Below are 21,620 nucleotides of genomic sequence, written 5' to 3'. Positions count from 1 at the left end.
TTGCTTGCGAAAAAAGAAAAATGCTGAAAGCAAATCTCGTTCTGAAACATAGTGTTCACATATTTTCATATGGTACAACGTTTCTTTGAGCATGATTGTAATGATTGTAAATAAAAATGGTAAAATTGACCTTATGCTCATAATATCGGATAAATTAATTGAAAAAAGGTCCAGAATATGTTTTCGAACTTTTCAATTAATTTACCCGATATTATGAGCATAAGGTAAATTTTACCATTTTTATTGATTACATAGTTTTAAGGTAAAGTAAGATATAATAACGCATTATAAATGGATAAGTTGATGGGGGAGTTTGTGGTGTTCCACAAACTTCCCTGGGCACACTCAAAGCTGTATTGAGTCGCATGAGATTGCAACCTCATCGGAAATACCGCGTGTTGCGGTCAACAAAAGCAAAAAAAAAAAAGATTCTTGTTTAGTTTAAGAATTCAAACGTGACATTCCGGAATTAAGTTACTCCTTGACACAGAGCAATATCTTATCACTCAATCCCCTTGAGCTCAGCCATTGCCAGAAGCCTGCAGGACCAGGGATCACAATGCAGGCCGGAAAGCATGCATGTTTGTTCGTCACAAACAATGGATAGCAGTTCAAAGGACGGATACCAGACAGGATGACCCTGTGCTCCTCAAGTGGTCTGTAACTGGCCATATTTGTGCACACAACGTCTACGTTCATTCACGTTCATGTACACGACTATCACAGAGCAAATCTTTGAAGCCACGTGGGTTAGAGGAATGCAGTGATCGATAGGGCGTCTGAATCTGTTGTTCTTTGATGATAAGGACCTTCAGTACGGTCCATCGGGTCAGGCAGCTTTGCCGGATGACCAAAGCAAACAGAACCAACGGTCAATAACCGACTGGGATAGTTACAGCTCTGTTCTAGAATCGATAAGCTCATGCTAGGGAGCTGTAACGCAGCAGAGCTCAGGGGAAAGGTCCGAACATTGAGTTGCGTATGTGTGAAGTCGAATGAGCCCGCTGTTCAGGTCAGATCAAATGAGATGTGTTCTGTAGCGTTCTGTTTTTGGGTGCCCTACATGTTGGAACATCTAGCACTATCTCACAGTCGCCAACACGCTGCTCTGGCGAACGCCACTGTCGATGACTAGATGTGGCGCACACGTCAGGACATATTTTAAGGCACCTACTGCGTCCCATTCTGGGACGCAGCCCCCTCGCCTTGGGACGTAGCCCCTGCTGATTTGACCCACTGTGTCCTTGCCCTGTGCCCTGTCCGGTTCCCTGACCTGTGCCCTGCTGTGTGCCCTGACCTGTACCCTTCCCTCTAAAATGTCCTGTGCCATGCCCTGTAGCCTGCCATGCCCTACTTTCTGCCCTCCTCAGTGCCCTACTCTGTTCCTTGCCCTGTGCCCTTAGTCGTAGCACGACAGCACGTGCCCTCTGCTCAACTTTGGGACGCAGTAAAAATTTGTTAAAATATGCCCTGGCACACGTGCCTTTTGTGGCGCTTTGCGGCGTCTTTTGGCGCATCGCGGCGAAAAGTCGACTAAACAATGGACAGAATCGCCACGAATCACCAATGCACAGACAAGCCGGGGTATAAAGACCGAATGCAGATTGCATGGGAGGGATATAAGACTGCAGCTGAAGACAATGGCTGTAACGCGGCTGATGATAACCATTGCATTGCAGTGAAAAGTATTGCAGTTTTACGTCTCACCACTAAAGCCACAATGTCCTCCATTAAATATTACTCTTAGTTTCATTTCATCCAATTGCTTTACTTGAGCAAAATACACATCGAGGTGGATTTCTGTGAACACTGGGAGGTTCATCGTCGCGGACAATCAGTGACATTTAACTGTTTCTGAGAAAAATTCGATCACTTAAAGGGCAGCCCTATGATGCACCCAAAAAAAACTTTTCACTTATCTGCTGAGAATCATTCTAATCTCAATTTAGTCTGCGAAATATACGACATGACCTACTTCAAGCGTAGGAAGACTATAATGCACGGACCAGCCCGTGATTGTGATAATGCACGACATGTGCCATTATCCTATCGACGGGCACATCAACATGCCGACCTCTATTTACCGAAACGTCATAAATCATTCGGTACAGTAGGGTTAGTGGACTCAACCGCGGGTCAGTGACGACCGACCTTCAATTTGGAGCGGAGTTGGACCACGAGCGGCACGTCCGTCCGATATGCTGCACCGAGCTAAGGTGATGCTGTCAGCCGACACCTTTCACCCGGTCATCATTCATCTCCGCGCCGATAATCGATAATCAATCATCAGTAATTAATCTGGCTATGAAAATGCATATCTCCTTTGTGTCCCATGAGCAGCAACAACATCAGAAAACTTAAAGGTACCGGTAATGCCTACCGCTCTTCCTTTCCAGCAGCCATCTCTGATTATTGCTTATTTCTTGCGCACTGAAAAGGAGGTCTGCAAAGCCCTTTCACTCTGAGAAAGTCTCTGAATGATGCCACTCCAGCCAGTCATGGATCTACTCAAACAGCTGTATGTTGCCACCGGCAGTTTCAGTAGCGTGAGTCGGATTAATTGCAGAGCCCGCTCATGTCAAGGTCAGCGCCCTCAGGGCCGTCCCAAGTGCCCCATCAATAGACTGCGGGGGTCTTCGCGGCGGCACTCCAGCACATTTGTATTGATTGAATGGACTCAGAGGCGCCTCGAGTAGTTTTGCAACCGTAAATGTTATGGCATCAATGTCTGGACATTCAGCAAATGAGCTGAATTTAGACTTAGGTACCACGTCACGTTCATCATGGTCACGTAAAACTCCGATCAGCACTTCAATAAAGTAAATGTGGTCTAATCAAGTGAAATGCTCGCACGAAAGATGAATATTTAACACCGCTGTAGAATATTCATGGCTGTCATTTAGGAGTCTAGCATATCTCTTCAATCCCTCTGCAGGGTTGTGTGGGCGAACTGAAGACGGCCGGCCCACCCGCTCAGCGCAGAGGGCTCTAAAGACGACAGACGGTCTCGAGGCGAGGGCGATCTCGCCGGTCGGCTCGTTTGATCTCGTCTCGTGAGTGACGTGCGACACCGGCCCTCTATCCGCCTTGAGAGCTGCCGTCTGCGAGCCCCTTCTATAGTGCCTCTACGGCGACCACGGCAGCTGGGTGACAGCGACCTGCCGCGACCCACACCGCCTCAGGCATCGGCCGGTCACGTGACCGCACCGTCCAGTCACGTGATCGCTCCCGGCCAGCGCGCGGTATACGATTGATCGTCCCACTACCTACAGCCTTGGTGTGTGTTGTGCCAGGGCGGAATGACGACTTTGTGGCGCATGGTGTCCCCGAATGGTTTGCGGAACGAGCCAGCCTGACCACACTATGACACCGTGACGGTTGTTACGGACTTCACGGTGCATTCGTGCGACATGAATGGGAATGTCATTAGGGGCTGGAAACATGGCTTCTTTGGCAAAGCAACTTACTTCGCAATTTATAGTGCATAACATGTCGCGCACTGTCCTGGTATGCAAACATCACCAACTACAGAAACACTAATAACCAACGTTTTTTATCTTCGATATTCCAAAGAACTAGAATGATATCGAATTTTCGCCACCCCGCTAATGATTATGGATCTATGTATTGCATCGATCGGCAACACAAAGCCCTGAGTTATATAAGGACAAAATTTACCCCTACATATGCAAAGAAAGTATGCAAAGTAAGTATGCAAAGAAAACAAAAGTAGGAATAGGACGTAAACAACCAGTATTTGTGCTGCACAGTGCACACTGAGACTAACTGAGCTATAGACCACCGCATGTTAACCCTCGCATGTGTAGGGGGGGGGGGTCGGATGGACCCCCCCCCCATGGTATTTCGCGAATAACTCGCGTAAAAAGCGGCCGATCGCGACGAAACTTTCAGTACCCTCGCATTGATCAATTTTACACCTACCCTGAAAATTTCATGACCCTGACCCAAATGACCTTTGACCTGTGACCTCTTTTCCGAGACCATGTTTGGCCGGAATCGCTATTTCGCGTATGTCGGCTCGCACTAGCCGCGTGTTTGCAAGCTTTTCGTGGTTTCAAACGTTCAAACATGTGATTAGATGTTACTCCCGTGTTTGTCAAGGTCACCTGAAGGTCAGGTCAGGTCATTGACCTTTGGTGACCTCGGGTGACCTCGGGTCACTTTTTCGAGTTTTACATGTTTCTAGGCTAGTTTTTGGAGCTGAATTCGAATTTAGCAACCATTTGAACATTTACAAAGTAGTTTTGGTGACTTCGTAACATGTTACGAAGCTGTCAGAGGCGGTTGACACGTACTACGAATACCCGTCACGACGCCTACTGGTTGACCTGACCTGACCTGACCCGACCTGGTCTAAATGCTTCAAGACATCATCTGTGATCAAAACTAACACGATTTTCGTGATCAGCACCCCGAAAAACCCCTTAGCAGCCACACTTTACGACTTTCTAACAGGTCCCGATTTTCCCGACTTTGGGTCATTGACCTGACCTGGAAGGTCAACCAATGACCTAGGACCTTAAAATTGGGTATCATCGGCTTCCTCTCGTCACGGGCAACACGCTCGTTTTTTCCGCGAAGCTCTAGCTCGATCAGGGGCCAAACGGCAAGAGGGGGGTCCAACCGACCCCCCCCCCCCTACACATTAGAAGCTGGCAAACGCCGCACACATGCGAGGGTTAATCAGCAATTACCGATCACGGCATAAGGTGTCGGCCCGTCGGACAGATAGCATCAGGTATCGCCGAAAGCACCCCGCGGGCGACGGCTTTAGACGGAGAGAAAGCCGCAAAAACCGCCGTCCACTGAATTGAAATGAACAGCAGCGCACGGGATATCATCACGAGCCGTCGGAGGAGACTGAGCGGTCGGGAAGGTGCGGGGAAGGGCAGAGAGAGGTTTGGAATCATGACTGAGCCGTATAGATGCGGGAATAAGTGAAGTTTTCGTACTAGCTGAAATGTTATTATATCAAGCAGCATAAGATTTATGACATCCACTAGGCCAAAAAGCATAAGAGTGTGCGAAGCGTTCACAGCGAGGTCCATGCTCTATTCTCTGTTTGAACTCATGTAATTGCAATATTTTCTTATCTCACACACCTATACGTCTCTTAGCTCTGTGTGTGACACTGCAGCTGCGGCCGGCGGCACTCACCTGCAACTTTGAGTGTGGCGTTGTGACTGCGCGCCTGGCCTGCCTCGTTGCGCGCCACGCACCAGTACACGCCCGCGTCGTTCTCCTTGCTGTTCTGCTGCACGGTGAGGAAGAAGAGCGCCCCCTCGGGCAGGGTGACCCGGTGTGACGAGCTGAAGTTGAGCATCTGGCCGTCCTTGAACCAGAGGATCTCGGGTGGCGGACGGCCCTCGGCCTTGCAGTTGAGGGTGACCGGGTCGTTCCTGGGTACGATCGTGTCCGACGGGTGCTCCGAGATGCGCGGCGACCGGTACTGGCCTGAGAGCAGAACAGAGGATACAGGGTTAGTTTTATGTTGATAATACCCATTGGCAGACCTCGCCCCTGGCTGAAACGTTTGAGTGGAAATGGGAGTGAACAATTTTCATCTAAAAATTCGATGCACCATCATTAGTCATTACAACAATAAGCATTTTCGAGGTTGGACGAATTATTGAGATCAGTTAGGCAACTACACAGTCTCAAACTATGCGCTATCTTAACATATTTTATTAAGATAATAGGCATTATTGAAAACCCGGACCACCCGACGCCTAGTGTACCTATGCTGCACTGATATTCCGATTTTCAAAACTACGTTACACATTTTTAAAATGTACATTTTACTACATTATTTTCAACGGGAATGCTGGCTGTTTTGATGCTATATGGGATGCTACTGGCTGGCATGACGGGATTGGCGGGATTCGTGTAATACGATCCATCTTTGATTGAGAATCATACGGCATGTATGATATAAATAAAGTAAGTGTAAAAGCAAAAAACGCACGAAAAGGCAATTTTGCAGCCGGCAATGAGATAGGCGGTTGATAACCTAGCATATTAAATGCACATAAAAATCATGCTTAATCACATGCTTCCATCAAGCTAAGTTTGTCCCCAGAAGTTGTCTGCATTAACTTGCAGATCGCCATGATAAATTTGCTACGGCGTCCATAATCACAATATGTATATGACATTCAGATCCCGGGCCGATTTTTGGCTATCTTGATATTATCCGTGCTCTGTTACGCATACGCTGCAGACCGAGTAAACACCTTCCATTGTGGTATCATGGATACAGGGACCGCTGTGGTGCTAATCTGGATCTCATATTTACATCAGGCGATAATGGACACTAATCCCCGGCCCATAGCCCAGCTGTGGGATATACCATCAAGCGAGGGGTTTCCACAAAGTGACTTATAATATTTATGGAAAGGGGCGACCACTGTCATTTATCATCACGCTCCCCTTCGGCCAATGCAAGTAAAGCCGACCATTAACGCAGGGGTGCATTGTCATACCCTCCTTAGTGTTACCCCAGACAGGCATGCATTAGAATTAGCATTGCCCGTCCAAATTGGGAAAGCATAGATGAAGATATGACAAGATATTGACAGAATGTTTAATATGTAGATGAAAAGCAGAATCACAGCTACACTTGCAACGTCACAATGTAAGAAATACCCTGGCCTGTCAATGTTGCAAGAAATCCGTTTCAGATACGGATTGTAGATGCGTGTTTCTGCATACCGCTCTGTACTTGAGGAAAAAAAGATAGAAATAGAATGACGTCAAAACTTCAAACGGACCTAAAAGTTCAATTGAACTTCTGCGTCGAAGCAAAGTGCACCTTGGTTACATTCTTCAGCGAAGTACACAGGGATGTAAAAAAGAAATGTGGAGAAATGTGGAAATGTGGAAACTGTCATCTCATGGCCTTCACCAGTCAAGCGTCAATGCCACTAATATTGTCCCACTGTCATCTGCCTGTCACCAGCATGTCTTAACTGTCATCCACCTGTCACCCTGACTGACACCACCACCTGGTGCGAGGTGACCGTCGCAGCTTCGTGACACCAATGCTCGCGCATCACGTGACTGACTCTGTGAGCGCATCACCACCGCCCATGACAGGTCACGTGACTCGCCTGAGGACATTACCTGCTTGGTGAAGGCTCATTAGGTCGAGGACATGTCGTCACGACAATGCGTGCACTGCCGGTGTTACTGGATGGTCGTAGAGGTGCGGTACAAATGATGATACTTTTGTAGGGGTGTTGAGCAAATGACAACATCACAGACAACATAAGTCGCATAAATTTAGGTATTAATCGTATAAATCGTCGTATAAATCGTATAAATCGTCGTATAAATTTAGTCATTAATTTTTGCAAGCAGTGTGTCTAGTAATATTGTTGCGGAGTTTATTTCCTGGCAACGTGCTTATCTATAAAATAAAGAGCTTCTGTCCTTGACGGATCTAGCCGGACGTTTGGGGGCGGGGGTGGGAGAGGGGGCAAATGGCCGAAACGGCTCTTTCTTTCCATGCACCGTCATAGGCGTAATGCTAAAACTCAGTTTTTGGGGGGGAACGGGCTTTGGGGGCATGGCCCTAAATGCCCCCTCCCCCTGGATCCGCCAGTGGCTTCTGTCAATGCCCAACGAGAGCTCCATATTTATGACGAAATTCCTCTTTCATTAGTTGCTCTGCACTTGACGTTCCCAATAATTAGCGTTAATCAGAGCCGTGTCACTGTAACGAGCAATCAGGAGTCGCGTCCAGGCCAGCCGGCGCGCCGGTCTGTCGCTCAATGGGCGGATCGGCAATCACCCGGTGACGTCACACACCACTTTGGTGACGTCAGTGGCCCGAATCGGACTGCCCATTTCCCGGCCGACTCATCGATTTCCGACCGTCTCGGAAATGTCACTCCGCTTTTAGACGCGCGGCCTAAACAACTGTCAGTGCTGAACAAATGTGGGAGCGCAGTAAGGGAAATGATTCGGGTGTTGGTCCTTTTTCGATGACACTAATGAATATGGCGTCATTGGCACCTCCGTAGGTACACTAAATATTATATACTGATGGCTTAGTTCAAAGACGACAGCAAAAACTAAAGAGAAACAAGTGATGAGGTGTAGATTTTCGAAACAAAAATAGTTGCGAGACAACGGTTTTTTATTGCTCGCTGAGCTCGAAAGCCGCAACTACGATAGCCGAAAGGAATAGGATGGCCCACCCAATTTCAATGAATGATGATATCAGCTTTTAAGTCTGTTTTGCTTGTGAGGAACGTTTCGGCCCGAATAAAATTATCATTTTATCGTTCTGTGTGCAAAGAATGACAACCGAAAACCCGTTTGAATTTCGTGAAGCGCTGCGCCGCTCGATTATCTCCAAGCACCCTTTCAACGCACACCAGTAAATCTCTGCTGCCGAGCTGTCCCGGCAGACCGGGCAGTTAGTGCGGTAAGCCCGCAGTAAATGTTCATTTGAGGCTCTGACGACATTGCAGGCGGTTCAGTTCCGACGGCAATGGCCTTTCAGGGACCACGCTCGATGTGAGGTGGGCAATCTGTCCAGTCTGATGTCCCATACAGCTGGTGAGTCCCGCTTCGTAATCGCTGGTTCAGGGAACTCTTAACGCTCTCGTGCATCGTAACTCCTAACCATCTATACGCGTCAGGAATTATACCGAGGTCTCTTGGGAAAAGAGGATCCGCGACCTGCTATAGCTATTCTGAGATTCGTCCTTTCGAGCTGATGCCTGCCTTCGTCCCCGTCCCCAGCAACTTCTTGTCTTATCTTTCGTAAGTGCCTGTCACTTATACTTTCCGCAGGATTTCATTGCAGTCGCTGAGCTATAGTCCCTGCGACTGGCTTACCCGAATTCTTCGTTATATTTCCTCTCACCTTTGCCGTCTCCTGCGCCAACGATGACTCCAACAGCCCTCCCGCGGTACTTGGGGTCTTCTCTGATTAAAAGAGTGGACTAAACCTCTTTTGGATCAAAAGAGTCAGCCTAGCACAGCCTTCCTACATTGTAGCAGCAAGCCTTCTTCGCACCAGTAAGCCCAGAGATGTGACTTCCTAAGCCTTTCGTCGTCCAGCCTCAGGTCTCCCTTAGCCCTCGACTCTCGCTGTGGGAGAGTGTATACCAGGTACTGCCCAGACGTGCGGCAGCAGCTGGGAACCCTGGTAATGAGCGACCCTCGACCCCACCGACCGCCCGGCACGACATATTTTCATTAGCGCCTGCGTGGTGAGCCGGTTACCGACGCGCGAGTACGACAACACGGAAGGAGTGCGTGGGAGATGCCGCTGGTTCTTCGGGGCGGGCGGCTCTTCAGGGAGCCACTTTACGCAGGCACTCAACGAAGACGTTCAATGAGAACACTCAACGAGGACACTCAAGGGGGCACTCCAGGACAGGTATGTGTCCCGGTAGTGCGCCAAGCGGAGTCGTCCACGGCAGGTAGGTCAGCTAGCATCGCCATTCGTCACGTTCAGCTGCATATTCGCTCGACTGTTTTGACACACATATGTGCCTTAATGTGTAACAGAGCGTCCGCCCCGCCTGCCGACCGACCGGCCGACCACACACGGCCCGCAGACCAAACATATCGACTGGGCCAACAACCGGTCGTGTCGAGGGCGATATTCCGTTGGCGACCGACACACGAGTTGAGGCCAAAGCCGCCATGTTGCCAATAAGCCCAGTGTCGGCACACAGACGAATGGCCTCGTTTCGAATCGGTCGGTCCACAGCGCTGAATGCGGCCCGCGATCGGTATGAGCTGTAACGCGATAAACCATGGCGCCGGATTAATGACGATGCTACTCAGCAATAGGAGCTCCGCCGGTCAGCAGCTCAGACCGCCGCTCAGCAACTCAGTCCCGCTGCTCAGCAACTAAGGCTTGCAGCTCAGCAGCTCAGTTCCGCGAATCAGACGCCCAGTCCCGCAGCTCAGCAGCTCAGCCCCACTGCTCAGCAGCTCAGCAGCTCAGCTCCACTGCCCAGCAGTCCAGCCCAGCTCAGCCCCATGACTGTTCACTCATTCAGCCCTGTCCTGCACCTCTCAGCAGTCTAGACCGGCGCTCAACAGCCCAGACCTGCGCTCAGCAGCCGCAGTCCGCCTCTCAGCAGCTCAGACCCGCCGCTCAGCAGCTCAATTCGCCTATCAGCAGCCCAGCCCCACCTCTCAGCAGCCTGCAGTCCGCCTATCAGCAGCTGCCCCCGCGGACAGTCCGCGCCTCACTAGTATGATCGATTGCGCTCAGTGTCGGAGCTGGTGGCCGGTACAGTCGCCGAGCTGATGGGATTAGGAGGCCAGCCCGTCGTACCCGACCATTGCCGGACAGAATACAGCCGCCGCCGCCGCTTCATGACCGAGCATGAGGTTCAGATGAGCCAGTGAGGGCCACAGCGGCTCAGATGGTCGGCTCTAGTTGGCCAAAATACCTTGTTAGAAGAGTCATGTGGAGAAATAGGGCCTACCCAGGCTTTGTTGAGCGGTATACAAAAATTGGTTGCCGCATGAAAAGAGACTGGGTAGCAGCCGTGTGCCTTGTGAAGCACCTGTCCGAACTGCTATGCTGTTGCTAGTTGCTGCGAAATGAAGTCTGAAAAGGCTGCCGACCGTAAAAATATTGGACGGCCACAGCCTGAGGTCACCGGTCGCCCTGAGTACCCTCAGCAGCCGGAAGTGGACCCGATATCAGTCAACAGAAGCGGTGCCGAGCCGTGCTAATCCCGGGCCGCGCGCGCGGGCCGTATTTCGCGCCCTGTTTACTCTCCAGTCGCGGAGCGCGTGCCAGATTTGATGCCCCGGGGGTTGTCACTTCCGGCGGCCGACGGCGACCGGAAGTGATGACGAGGGCTCGAGCCGTCGAACGACCACAGACGAAACCAGCTGAAAGGAGCGGGCGGGGGAGGCTCCGGCGGTCCGTGGGGCTTCTCCAGAGCGGTGGTCCATGTAACAGGACTTTCTGAGTGTCGGGGAGTGACTGATACTCCGTTTATACTGTGATACAGTGAGCAAGTGATAACAGGGTTTCATGCTCTCCGTTTCGACAGCGAAAGTTGTTCAGGCGTTCCACCGTGCACAGACAGGTGTGTCGTACTGACTTAAAAGTCACCGTCCAGCACAAGAAGAAGATCTATTCTGCTCTCCTCTACACCTTCCAGCCAACTAAACTCACAATCCCCCTCCTGGCACATCCACAGCTCGCAGACACACATCTCACATCATCACCAACCAATCGCGCTGTCATACGTCATATATCTCACATCATAACCAGCCAATCATGCTCCCATACGTCATGCCCGGCCCAGCTACTTGCAGGGTGTAACTCGGCCCTGCCGGCATCAGATGCCGGCGGCTATGACCAACGCTGGGTCACCGGTTCACAGCTCGACGCTGAAGCTGACTCACACTTATACGGCTCACATTCATCCTTGCGTCACGCTACATCACCCCCTGGTTCTGAAGAACCACATTACTCTACATGTTACATGTCATTCAATCAACGCATCAACTACATCCTCTGGCACACCATCGCCATATCTTTCCGGCTCTCTTCGAACACGCGTACCACGCCGCAGCGTCGCAGGCACGAACGTTTCACTCTCGTCTGCGGACACATCGGACCCGGTCGGTGGATCGGGGTCCGGGGACTGAGCGACGCTGGGCGGCCGCGTGTCCGACTCCGTCACATCACTCGGAGCTGGCGACACACACACGCCATCACACTCGCTGTCATCAGACCACTCCACCGTTGGCGCTCGCAGAGCCCCTGGCCTCGGACATTCAGGGACGGTCAACCGATGTCGGAGGTTTCGCACATGTCGTGGGACATTATCGACTTCGATTGTCTGGGCCGAAACGACGCCTGTCACAATACCCTCGTCTGACTTTACAAAACATCGGTCGCCCCGCCGCCGAACCCACACCTTGTCCCCTACCTGGTATACACCGGGTTTCTTCAGCGGCAGGGCGTCACCAGGCTCGTCTGAGGTTCTGCGGGGCGTCACGTCAACGTCTCGGCCAGGGTGTCGAAGCACCCCGTTGATTGGAGCTGTGGCCGGGTCACTGCCATCCTTCGGTGTCACGTTGTATCGATGGACTGCTTCAGCAACGGAGCAGGACTGCCGGGCCACCATCACTTTGATGGTACGATGATGGCGCTCGACGATGCCGTTCCCGCCGGGCTCGTAGGCAGCGCGGAACCGGATGGATACGTCCCAGCGAGCCGCGAACGCTAACATGACCCGGCCACGGAACTCTGTCGCATTGTCCGTGAGTATTTCCGCCGGGGCTCCACGCTCTAGAAACACGTTCTCCAGCTCACTCACAATCTCCAGAGCTCCTGCCCGGCGAAGCCGTCGCCATATGGCGTACCTCGACGGCCCGCAGTCCACCAGCGTCAGGTATGGGTGGCCGTGCACGTGGGTGACATCCATGGCCAGGCGATCCCACGTGCGTTCTGTTCCGAGTGACCCACCGGGCCAGCGCTCCGGCGCCGGGTCAATCGAGGCACACGTCTGGCATCGTCTGACCACGTCTCGCACAGCTGGTTTTGATACCCGCCTCACCCCCAGCTCACGTCGGGCGTACCACAACGTTCTCCTCACTCCTTGGTGACCGATGTTTTCGTGGATGGTGCGGATGTCACTCGCTGAGGCACTTGTGATGGCAGCGACAGCCACCGGTTGTGCTTTGGACGAATCAGTGGTTGGCTGGTCGGCAGTCTGCAGCCAGGCGTTGGGCACCCGCGTCACCTCATCAGCACGGTTGACCGCTGACGCGACCAGCTCGATAGTGACCTCCAGTTCGTACTCGATGACGAGCTGACGGAAAACAGCCACGCGCCGTCGGATAAGCATTTCGGACTGCGCCTTGGTTCGCAGCCTTGCCTTACCCGACAGCGCGTCACTCAGCCAGCGGTGCACCGTCACCGAGTCTGTCCGGAGCGTCAGGCGACGGAAGCCCCATGCTACCGCCAGGTTGACACCGTTGAGAGCGGCATCCAGTTCTGAGATATTGATGTGCACGTCCCTCTCCGATTCGGCACGCAGCCAGGACGCGTCCTCGATGATGGCGCCCGTGTCAGGGTCAGTGAGCACGACACCGCGGGCGATGGAGCTGGCGTCGGTCCACACCACGACGCTCGTCCCTGTCACACACCACTGGCCGCGTGCCGGGTCACATGCTCGAAACCGCCGTGACACCTCATCCACCTCACGTTGTAGTTCCTCGCTGACGATCGGAGTGTCCCAGTCCGGGCTGAGGCGGTTGGCAGTCCGCTTCATCCATGCAGCGGCCGGCCGCAGCCAGCCTGCGACCGGCACATGAGATGTCAGCTGGCCGGCCCACGCGAAGACAGATCGCCGCGTTAGCACGGGTGGAGCCTGCGTTGGTGACTCCCCGTCCCTACTCCACTGGAGTGCCGGCCCGTCGCTCTCGGCGACACGAAGGCCCAGCATACGTGCACCGGTCGCGACCCGCTCCGGCGGCTTGCATGTGAGCCCGAATCGAGCGAAGTGCTCGGCAACCTCATCAGCCGAGACCACCGCTTCGTTGACCAGCAGATCATCGGCGTAAGGCAGCACTGCCTCTGCCAACCCGGGGCTCTGTGCGAGCACCTTCCTGACCACAGCCTTCATGATCAGAGGCGCGATACTGAGCCCAAAGCCGACCCTGGTCAGGCAGTACCGCCGCCCTTGCACGATGACTGTCTGGTACGGCCACAGGGCCGGGTCCACACGAAGCTGAAGAAAAGCTTTCTTCAGATCCAGGACAGCGACCCGGCGTCCGTGACGTCGCCACCTTCGCAGCTCTTCCACGCAGACGTCAGCGTCGGATGTGTGACGTGTCAGGTGTTGATTGAGTTCCCGATAATCTAACACCGGCCGCACCTTGTCCTTCGCTGCCTGAGTAACCACCATCAACGGGATCAATCCCTGTGCGGGACCGTACATCGTCTCATCGTATTCGCGCAGCCAGCCCTCACTAATCCACAGCGCCAGCTCTGCATCGAATTTTTCACGCGCACAACTCGGCACACCGTACTGAGCTATCGAGTTTCCAAGCGGGGGCGGAGCCACGCCACCGGCCCATTTCCAACGGACTGTCCACACATCATCGAACACAGCCGTGAAGTCAGTCTCGTCAATCCTTAGCTCCGGCTCCGTGTCGACCGCTCGACACACCTCCCGCTCCGGCGGGACCTCACGCTGCACCACAGCAGCCGTGTCGACCGCACGACACACCTCCCGCTCCGGCGGGGCCTCACGCTGCACCACAGTAGCCGTGTCGACCGCTCGACACACCTCCCGCTCCGGCGGGACCTCACGCTGCACCACAGCAGCCGTGTCAACCGCTCGACACACCTCCCGCTCCGGCGGGGCCTCACGCTGCACCACAGCAGCCGTGTCGACCGCTCGACACACCTCCCGCTCCGGCGGGGCCTCACGCTGCACCACAGCAGCCGTGTCGACGCTCGCAACTGGGTTGTCGCTCCCGAAGCGAACGGATCCTCCACTTACACTCACGCCCTTCAGGGCGTCAATGCCGGTCATGCCCAGCAACACGTCTACGCCCAGCAACCGGGCCGGTACGACGACCGCCCGCACACTCACTGTCGCCCCGCGCACTCCAAGGCTGACCACAGCCCGCCCACAGCACAGCACCGGGCTGTCGTTGACAGCGACCAAGCTGGCGTCACTCCGCTCCCAGCAGGACACCATGCCCTTCCACACCACTGTCTCGCTGCACCCTGTGTCGACGAGTGCTCGGCACTTGCGCCCATTTACATTGATGTCGATGATGGGGGCTCTTGGGTCACTGCGGCAGCTGGCGACGGCGGAGCCCGTGGCGCTGATGTAGCGCCGTCGCCGTGCCCGTTTGGGCAGAGCCGGGCGATGTGGCCTACCTGGTTACAGGTCCAACACCGCAGTGGTGGACGGCGACCCGTCCCTCTGGCTCCCCGCTGCTGCTGTACATATGATGGCGGCGGCTGGACGACAGCCACCGATGCAGTCGCTCTCTCCCTGGCCGCCATCGCCAACGTTGACCTAGCGACGGCGACGGCTCGCTCCAAGGAGAGAGTTTCATCTCCAGCACTGTTACGTACTGTTAGCCGCACCTCCGGCGGCAGACCTTGCAGGAAGTGCGTCGTCATCACTTCGTTGGACACTGAACCTATGAGGGATATCAGCCGCTTGACTGATCCCAGGTAGGCATCCACAGACTCGCCCGGTTGTAGACGTCGGTGATACAGCTCATACATAGCCGCGTCGGGTCCCAATGCAAATGCACGATGCAGTTTTTGGCGGACGATTGCAGCATCCCGCTGCTCGGTGGAGGAGAGGGTGGCCCACACCTCGTACGCCTGGTCCCTCAGGCGTGTGGGTATGACAGCGGCCAGTGACACACGACGCAGGGCACACAGCTGTGTCGCCTGCTCCAGCCATCTGACGACGTCACCGCTGCCGTCGAACTCCGGTATTGCCCGCAGATCGAATGCAGGCGCAGGAAACTCTGGTTCCATGGTATTGGTACCAGCTACCGGTGCACCACTGCCCTCTTCTACGTCAGACATAATCACAACACTTAGTCGAGAAGGCCGAAATAGCTTGTCGTACTGACTTAAAAGTCACCGTCCAGCACAAGAAGAAGATCTATTCTGCTCTCCTCTACACCTTCCAGCCAACTAAACTCACAATCCCCCTCCTGGCACATCCACAGCTCGCAGACACACATCTCACATCATCACCAACCAATCGCGCTGTCATACGTCATATATCTCACATCATAACCAGCCAATCATGCTCCCATACGTCATGCCCGGCCCAGCTACTTGCAGGGTGTAACTCGGCCCTGCCGGCATCAGATGCCGGCGGCTATGACCAACGCTGGGTCACCGGTTCACAGCTCGACGCTGAAGCTGACTCACACTTATACGGCTCACATTCATCCTTGCGTCACGCTACAAGGTGTCAATGAGGGGCTCTTATGAAAAGAATGCATGTCTGCAAATGGATGCATTATCAACGGCTCGTAATTCCACCGAAAACGGCCATCGTCAGTTAATTATGTGCAGCTCTGTGCTAGTAATGACAGGGCAATAAAGCGAAAAATAACGTGCGGATTGCCCAGGATGCCAAAGGGTGCAGTTACGGCGCACAACTGCAAGGAGAAAAGTGTTACCCAGACTCCATTTCGGTTACCAGGACGCCAATGGGTGCAGTTACAGCGCACAACTGAAAGGAGAAAAGTGTTACGCAGGCTCCATTTCAGCTGCCTCCTGGCCTCGATTCTCCACAGTAACTGACCTCAGTGAGCTTTTCGACATTGTCCGGGACATGACCCGGCATCAAGTGGACGTCAGTGGTACTTTGGGTGCTTTTGAGCCTCAGTTGCCAGCATCGGTCGTGGTTGTCTGAACACTGAAAATCAGAACATCAGCCGCCAGACATGCTAAGCCCTCGGTGCGGTCTGCAGGATCGTTCACAAAGAGCATCTCCTCCGGGGAAGGCCCATCGACCGGGCGCCGCCGGATAAAGGCCGATTCAGGGCGTGTCGGTCGGTCTCTGGCCGTCCACTCCACCAGCGTCCTCCGCCCATCAATATGCCGACGCCCGGCACAGCCGTAAGTTCGGCCCGGCCTTTCAAAGGCCGCCGTCCAAGAGGGACAGCCGCGCTCATGATTGTCAAGTGGCCGACGGACGGCGGCGGCGGCAACGGCTATCAGTTTCAGATGCGTCCCTTTGGTGCGCCAACTCGCCGGGCAAGTTCCAGGCGTGAGTTAGCAGCGGTTTGCCGTGCTCTGAGTCAAGAGCACGGCACCCAGCACGGCACCAGCACGGTCCTCGGTCCAAGACCAGACCGGACTGGGACCAGCCGCCCACGCGTCGCCAGCCATCAGATAGCCACTCGGCCCCGGAGTGCTGTATTCATCATGGCCCTGCAAGCCATTCAGCGGCGCCCAGCCCGGACCCGGAGCGGCCCGGGCCGACCGGCGGTTCCGGCGCAGCGACCGTTGCCATGACGACCGGCGGTCCGTGTCCGAGTTTCGGCGATCGATGGGCCGGGCAGCGATCGGGCGGTCGTGCTCATACCGCCATCTCAAACAGCGGCGGTCCTGTGACCAGGGGTCACAGGACCAGGAACACAGGACCACAGACCACAGGTCCTGTGGTCTGTGGTCCTGTGTTCCTGGTCCTGTGACCCCTGGTCCTGTGGTCCCTGGTCCTGTGGTCCCTGGTCCTGTGGTCCCTGGTCCTGTGGTCCCTGGTCCTGTGGTCCCTGGTCCTGTGGTCCCTGGTCCTGTGGTCCCTGGTCCTGTGGTCCCTGGTGTGTGGTCCCTGGTCCTGTGGTCCCTGGTCCCTGGTTCCTGTCGGTGCCGTGGCCCGTGGTCCCTGGTCCTATGGTCCCTGGTCCTATGGTCCCTGGTCCTATGGTCCCTGGTCCTATGGTCCTGGTCCTGTGGTCACTGGTTCTGATTCTAGTATCTGGTCTTTTATAGCTCTCCTTCAGGCCGACAAAACCGTTCAAATGCTCATCCCGGAAGTCCATCTTGCATTCGACAGCAATGTGGGATATTGGACAGTACCCCGTGGACCATAGACACCGCCTGTCCACTACTGACAGGTCAGACTGAGGGCGAGGCACAGACAGAGCGGACAGGACTTCTGCCGGCACAGACCGAGGACGGGCAGGGTTTCTACCTACAGACAGAGAGCGGGCAGGACCTCTAAGAACAGACCGAAAGCGGATAGGACCTCTACCAGCACAGATCGAGAGCGAACAAGACTTCTACTTCCTATCACCACAGACAGAGAGCGGACATTACCTCTACCCAAAACAGACAGAGAGCCGGGGACAGGACTTCTATCAGAACAGACAGAGAGCGGACAAGAGTTATGCAGCACAGACAGAGAGTGTGGCACTGTGGCATGGACAGAGAGCGGCGGTGAAGACGACAGAGGGCGGTGGGCGCCGCGGCACCCCAATCGATGGCGAAGGACCCCCGGAAATGACCGCGACTACGGCGCAGCGGAGAACGGCCCGACTACGTCCCTGCAGAGCTGAGAGAACGGCCCGACTACGGCGCAGCGAAGAAGGGCCCGACTACGCCCCTGCAGAGCTGAGAGAACAGCCCGACTACGGCGCAGCGGAGAAGGGCCCGACTACGTCCCTGCAGAGCTGAGAGAACGGCCCTACGGCGCAGCAGGACAAGGTCTGGTCACGGCCCGACACGGCTCGTTACGGCTGGGCACGGCTCGGCACGGCTGAGCACGGGCCCATAAAGCAAGATACGACATGACACGGCTCGCCACAACGCTACGAGGCAGAGCACAGCTCCATGCCACTCGGCATGGCACGATCCAATATAGCCTGGCCACAACATGGGCCGAATTGGCACGACACAGCAAAGTTTGTTTCGCTCTTAATGACACATCTCGTCCAAAATTGGCACAGATCGGACATTGGAACAATAAAAGACCGTGTGGAGGCCGAGGCCGATGGAGCATGAAAGAATCAAAGAAAAATCTCGACACAACAAAGCCGGAGGGAGAGTAGTTAATCTAATCATGGAACAGAGAGGGCCCACGTGTATCGATCTGGGCCAAGATTGTGGCTTAAGGAAAGTTGGCTGAGATTAGAGCCAGAAGACAACGATGAGATGCTTATTATATTACAGCATAAGTTGTTCCGTAAGTCATGGTACTGTCATTCAATAACAACCTACACAATCAAACAGATAAAACGCCGCAGACAGCGTATCCGATTGAATTTATTTCAAGAGCGACGACAGAGGTGACCATAAATAATAAAACAATCGACATCGACAAATGGAGCGCTGTCCTTTCTGCTGCTGCAGTGTCAGCATGCCACTGTTGCTAAGAGTCACGTTGGTTACTGGTCACTGAAGCGGTTATTGATAGGCGAAGCTATCGCGCACTGCCCTGTATTTTGGGATTGGGGCTAAGCAACGTGTTTGCAGGGAGGGCAATAATTGAGTTGGGTTGTTTCATTACGGCCTAATTGTCATAAGATATCAATTACACCCACAAGGAACTGGAAAAGGCCCCAAACAATTAACCCGCGCCCAGATGGGGTCTGCCGAGCAACGCGGTCTGATGGGGGGGGGGGGCATTTTGGCCCCCCCCCCTCAGATCTCGAGAACCACGCAACATAGCGACAAGCGGTAAACGGTGTTGGATAGCCCCAACGGGGAACTACCTTGTGACCCAATTTCATTGACCTCGGTCAAACCGATGACGTCACAGGTCAGGTCAAAGGTCGAATTTTCACCGTTTACAGGCATTTCAAGAAATGCGTTGTAAAATCGAGTAAAATGCATTTCATTGAAAATCATCGTTGGAGAAATGTTCTTCAAACACATATTTTGCTATTTGAGGTCACTGATACCAGGTCAGGTCACAGAGGTCAGGTCACTGGGGGGTCACAATATGAAAGTGTCGTGTGATACATGTTTTATGGTCCATTTTACATGACAAATGCGATTATGTGGGTCAGACAGACTTTAGGGCCAGCTTAGGTCACGTTTTGGTCAAGGTCAGGTCAAGGTCAGGTCAAGGTCAGGTCAAATTAGGTCAAATTTCAAAGTTGATATTTTTGCATAAAATGGGTATCGATTCGATGCAGCTTGTCACGGGGAGTTCAATGGTGGTCTCCGTTTTGCGCTACGAGGTCTAGAATTGCTAAAAATTGAGTTCAAAAATTTGACGTCATCAATTTTTAACAGTTTTTTTGCTATAACCTGGCCAAAAAAAGAGGTGTCGATCTAAAATTTGGTATGTATATCGAAGAGCGTAGGGACTATCACATATATTCCGGTTTTTTTCGAAATTCGAAAATTTTTTGGAAATTTCTTGAGTGTTTCTAAAAAAATCAATTTTTTTGATTTTTGGGGGTCAAAATCCCAAAATTTCGAAAATCCGAGATAGCAGTTTTGTAGCGCCGTCTTTTCTCTACACAACCACATAAAGAACTTTAAAATTGCTTGTTAACTGTAGAATTGGTGAGCGTTTCAAGATGTCATGTTTTTTGCTCATTTTTGCTCGAACATGACCTCAGTTTGACCTCAATAACTCCTGACCTGAGGTGACCTGTGACTTGAAATTTTGTGTGAAGGTGTCAAATTGATGCCCGGTAAGGTACCCAAAATTTGGCGGCGCTGCGCGCCGCCGTTTTCTCGGTATTTAAGAAAAACCACAGGGGGGGGGGCCAAAATGGCCCCCCCCCCCATCAGGGCGCGGGTTAAAAGAGCATTGGGAAGGCAAAAACAATGTCTCTCAAACGAAATTGGCAAATATATAGGTACAATATGTACCATCGTGTATATATGATATATGATATATATGATATATACCATCGTGATAACATACAATCCTCCTTTCATCTATCAGTACATGAATATCCTTACGGAAAGACGCCGAAGGTGCACCATTTTTCGCTCAATCTCGCATCTCACGCTATCTCGGGAACAGAAAAAACCCAGTGCTATTTTCAGTCATGGAAGCCGTCACGCTTTCCAGCATTGGCGCGCGACACAAAATATCCATTTCCGAGACTAAACAATTTCTCTGACTACAGTCCTCCATCACGGCGGCGTCCAAAAACTCTGACGCCTTAAAAGCCAGTTAAGGACGCCATCCGTCATTCAGTGGTCCACGGAAGACACTTCACTCCCTGTAGTCCGCAATTTTCGAGCCGGACCAGCCGGGCTGAACGAAAGCTAAGGATTTGCGTTGGTCCTAGAGGCAGGCTATCATGAGAGTTACGCATATACCTCCCTTTAGCTTTCAGAAAAGAGAGCGCTACCGAACTGTGCTCAGGCCTCTGAGCAGCAAGCGCTCAGGCCTCGAGCACAGCAGCAAGCGCACAAAACCGCACGGAGCCGCGGGGATCTCTAAAACCAACGAACAGCAGTGCAGCACCAATACCGTTTACGGGTGGTTCGTACAAAGCGACGGTGCGGGGCCGGATTCGTTCGGCGGCGGGCCGGCGGTATTTTGGCCGCCAGAGGGCGGTTCACACATCGTTCATCATCGCTGCCGACGGGACAAAAGGAGAGCCAGCTGGCCGGGCCGTTCGAGCCAGCTGCCGCCAGACGACCCTCCCCCTCCCCGGCGGGACGGTCCCCTCTCAGTTCGAGCCGGGAGCCGAGACAGAAAATACACACAGTGTTTGGTGGCGCCATCCAGATCCAATTGAGTTCCATTTTCGATTGGAAACGTTATTCTCGATAGAGCTGAACAAACGAATGTGAATTGAATGCATTTCTGGCACTGAGTGGAACGAATCGCGAGAATATTAGCACCATAGTTGGGGCATCGCATAGTGAAGATATTTTATTCTAAATTTGTCCTATTACGTATATAACACAAAAAGCGGATTTACAAATCCTTTATCACGAAATCAAGATAAAATGACGAGGCAATGCTATAAACATAGTTTCTTCCGGTCGCAAGGCATGAGCCTGGGCAGTGAGAGTGACGCTAGCCCGAGCATCTAAACCTCAGCAAACAACTCAAAGAAAGTCAAACGTTAAACGACTGAAAATGCCATCAACAGTGTCGACTGTTCCGGGGATGTAAACTGCA

At 53.2% G+C, this 21,620-nt stretch overlaps 1 protein-coding gene across 1 annotated transcript in view; it reads right to left on the bottom strand.

The window, feature by feature from the left end:
- Nucleotides 1-21,620, bottom strand: part of LOC122369671 (roundabout homolog 2-like) — a 71,456-nt gene that overhangs the window by 20,070 nt on the left and 29,766 nt on the right. The window contains exon 2 of the mRNA XM_043344577.1: nt 5,179-5,475. Within this exon, the coding sequence (XP_043200512.1) occupies nt 5,179-5,475 (297 nt within the window). The remainder of the gene's footprint in view (nt 1-5,178; nt 5,476-21,620) is intronic.

Source organism: Amphibalanus amphitrite, unplaced genomic scaffold, assembly GCF_019059575.1.
Source record: "Amphibalanus amphitrite isolate SeventyFive unplaced genomic scaffold, NRLGWU_Aamphi_draft 001060F_arrow, whole genome shotgun sequence".
Taxonomy (NCBI): domain Eukaryota; kingdom Metazoa; phylum Arthropoda; class Thecostraca; order Balanomorpha; family Balanidae; genus Amphibalanus; species Amphibalanus amphitrite.
This window is presented reverse-complemented; position numbering and strand designations above follow the sequence as displayed.